This window comes from Branchiostoma floridae, chromosome 10 (assembly GCF_000003815.2).
Source record: "Branchiostoma floridae strain S238N-H82 chromosome 10, Bfl_VNyyK, whole genome shotgun sequence".
Lineage (NCBI taxonomy): Eukaryota > Metazoa > Chordata > Leptocardii > Amphioxiformes > Branchiostomatidae > Branchiostoma > Branchiostoma floridae.
Window position 1 is genome coordinate 13,505,048 of NC_049988.1, and position 3,623 is coordinate 13,508,670.

The 3,623-nt window shown below is 42.7% G+C and overlaps 1 protein-coding gene across 1 annotated transcript in view; it reads left to right on the top strand.

Annotated features, from left to right (window-relative positions):
• The first annotated feature begins 369 nt into the window (after positions 1-369).
• The window catches only part of LOC118424847, a 6,087-nt gene continuing 2,833 nt past the window's right edge, over positions 370-3,623 (top strand). The window contains exons 1-5 of the mRNA XM_035833653.1: positions 370-587; positions 1,537-1,711; positions 2,299-2,449; positions 2,741-2,875; positions 3,281-3,399. Coding sequence (XP_035689546.1) covers positions 442-587; positions 1,537-1,711; positions 2,299-2,449; positions 2,741-2,875; positions 3,281-3,399 — 726 coding nt within the window. The 5' untranslated portion in view covers positions 370-441. The remainder of the gene's footprint in view (positions 588-1,536; positions 1,712-2,298; positions 2,450-2,740; positions 2,876-3,280; positions 3,400-3,623) is intronic.

A 3,623-nucleotide genomic window follows, 5' to 3' on the forward strand; every position in this document is an offset into this window, starting at 1 on the left:
GAGCTCGCAGACTCGTCGTCCGACCGAATCGCGCCTAATGTGAGGGCGGTATTAAGGACTCTCTTAATCCCCCAGTACTAGTAACACATTCAATGGGCTATTAATACTCAAATAGTGTCCTGTTGCAGTATTATACCAAGTTTGATCGTTTTTCCAGAATGATGTTACAAATACTAGTGTTTAGTTGTTTCTTCGTCTTCGCCACAAAAAGAGCATTTCGAATTATCTTTAATGTTACAAAGGTGCAACAAACCTTGATGTTATGTAATTTCTATCTTTGTCAACAAGTGCTGCCTGTTATGTGTGATAAAACACACAACCAGGTGGGAGATCTTCCTGCTGTTCCCATCCTGTCATGATAAAGGTACATATAGAGCAACACTTTGCACAGACGACTAGAGACCCGTTGGCAGTTGTGAGCAGTGTTGCGTCCTGTCGAAAATGAAGCTCTTCGTCGCGCTCTTGGCTGTCGGGCTGCCTGTCCTGGCCGCCGCCCACTCCTGGATCGTCTGTACGGACTACCTGGAGAACAACGGCTGGTACTGGGATGCGGCTAAGTGTCGGGCCTGGCCGAGAAATGCACAGAGGTGAGTAAAGATTTTCGGGACGATTCTAAGTTCTCTAATTCGAGAAGTTTTCTAACAGCTCACACTGCGTTTGTAATTCCTTTTGTACCTTTCCTGCTGATTAAAAACAAGTGCTTTCAAAAAGGCTGACATTTTGCCAATGTTTGCGTGTGTGAACGTTTTTTTCTAGTTATTAGAATGTCATATAAATAGAACAGAGTAACTAAACCTGATATTGGCGCATGGAGAGATTCACATATGTGCCTGAACTGCAGCAGATCTAGACGCCACCTGTTAAAATTTGCGTGAACTGCAGCAAATTTCACTACACATTGCCTGTTTTTGAGTGAGCTCTGTTGCGGGGCATTTTTAATTTTTTTTTTTTTTTTTATTTCTATTCGGCAAAAAAAAACGAAGCGGCGAATCCGTTAACCAAAGAAATAAATTGGTGTGGCCAAATGGATGTAAAAATTAGTATTTTAATGGTTGTAAAAAAGAAAAAAAAAGTTGAAAAAATCTACCTCCCCGGATTCGAACCGGGTGCATTGGTTCAGAATGCGTAAACTTTACCACTGCGCTAGTGCGAACATGTTTAAGAAATGTCCGTTTTAACAGGTATACAAATGTTTGGCATGGATTGAACAGGTCCGTTCATCTCAACATCACAACGGCGACTACACTGGCCAGAAGGCATTTTGCGACTGCAAGTCGCAAAATGCAAAAACATACGAAAACGAACGCAAAGGTTGCAAGTTATCGGTAAATACATAATCGGTAATCTATCGAAAATGAGTATATGTGGTTAATTTTGTCATCATTTAACAGACGTATTTCTCCTGGTATAAAGTTGACTAAAGCACATATATACTTTGGTATATTTGCAATGTTGTCACTATCTTTTATATAAGACAGACAGCTCAGCACAAGAAACTGTATAGATAGTGTCTACTTGTAACGTGTGTGGTTCCAGGTACAACCTTCGTGACAGAGTGTTCGGGACTTCTGGTGGTTATGTGCACCGTCTTGACGACCATCCCGAGCTTACTCCCCTGTGTAACGACCCGAGAGATGATGCCAACGGTTACCAGCTACCCATGGCTGCCTACTACCTGGGACAGAAGGTGGTCATCAACCATCCAACAAACGTAAGTCACATGAGCTAGTATCTACACTTAGCTTTTGGCCTGTACGTAAAAATGTAGTCTCCAAGTAAAGGTTTCGGACGGGTGCTGGTAGTGGTCGCGCTTTCGGGACACAGGCGTTAAAAATCGCGACCATTGCGGCTAGCCCCCGACTGAAAACTATACTGTATCAACTGTATCAGTGCGCATTTTTGGGATTATGAATTATTCATTTGGATGGAATGGCCAAAAGTCCGAACCTTTTTACCATTTACATATGCTTTATTAGCTTGGTAAATGTATCTAAAACTTTATCAAAAGATAGACGTGTTACCTTTTTTGTTAATTACATTTCTGATCAACAGCAATGTTCCGTGAATACTAATACTTGCGTCAATGTTCTGTTTTCAATTCAACACTACGAAGCCAGCTGCTGTTTTTGCACCAATATAGTACTTCTCTAAGCAAAGGTTAGGTCAGGGAAAAGAAGTGGCCGGGATTTCTTACTGCTCCCTCCCCTCAACATTGAGCGGTAAGAAATCCCAATATACTTGTACCATCCCCAAGACCTCTGCATGGAGAATACCACATAATACATCGTTTTTCCACAGAACCACGTCAGTGACGCACAGTGTAACATGAGAGGCCGTGCGGACACCGAGAACCTGATGTTTGTGGTGGACGGAGACGAGGACCCCTGCTGTATCGACTCGGACAAACTCATCCAAATCATGGACATGGGGGTGTCGCCTTACAACCATGGTTGGTGTCATTCTTTATACATAGACTGTTTTGTATCTTTATGCCACTGTAGACTAGTCTGATTAGATATCGCTTATAGCAGCCCGTCCAACATCCGCCGGCCTCTGCGGGGAGGTGCCAGTTACAGCCCTGGAAAGCAGACTTTGTGTCACACAGACCGAGCTGTAGTTGACTTAGGAAACGTGTGCCACCAAGTTTAAATCGTCACTTGTTTTGTGGGACAAACATGTATAATTGCCTCCATTGAAAAGGTATTCAATGATTTGTTTTACATATTTTATGATTCGACAGGTGATGTACACTTTAGCGATGAGTTCCTCTCGACCTATCCGAAGCCTGGTTTCCAAAATGCGCCCAAGTACTGTGAGGATCCCGAAGACGCCATGGGAACCTACAACTTCACTATTCCTATGGACATGAAACCAGGTAAGACAACTATGATACAAAATGGTAGATATGACACAACGGACGTACTGCACATCTCTGCGCATATTGAACATTATGAAAATCCGTTGTTTCTTTGTTCCGTCATTCTCCTTTGAAGATTTTGACAAAAGGGCCCCTTCCATTCCAATGCAAGTTGCTAGTGGGCCCAAACATACACCACTTCTTCCTTGCATCACTACTATATATCAATTTTTCATGGAGATAACAAATACTTTCCGGACGCCAACACAGGGCCATTGAAAATTTTGCGGACTCGATCTTGTTTTCGCTATGTAACGTTAATAGTGTAGAAATTCCTTCAGAATCAGAGGTATCAAACACTGAAATCAGTCATTGATTAACTAGTTATTAGGCGGTCTGAAGCAGCTGTTGTTTTTTTATCAGGTCGTCACACCTTCGTCTGGAAGTGGATCCGTGTCCCCGAAGTCAACCCCTTCACCACCTGCTGGGAGGCTGACGTGTTTGCTACGAAGGCCGAGAGGGACCACCACTACCTGCATACGGTAAGGGCTCTTACTATGGCATTGTTCATAGAGTAACTCTGTATTCACTTAAATTCGTTCATGAAATGCCTATTGAAAAAATTTAAGCAGTAATGGGTAGTAGAATAAAGTATACCTATACGCATCAAGGAATGAAGACATGTATCCGTGAATAGTTTCGTCAGGTTGGTACGTCACTGAATAAAGAGTCACCGAAACGTCGGTGTGAATAAGCCAATGGTTGC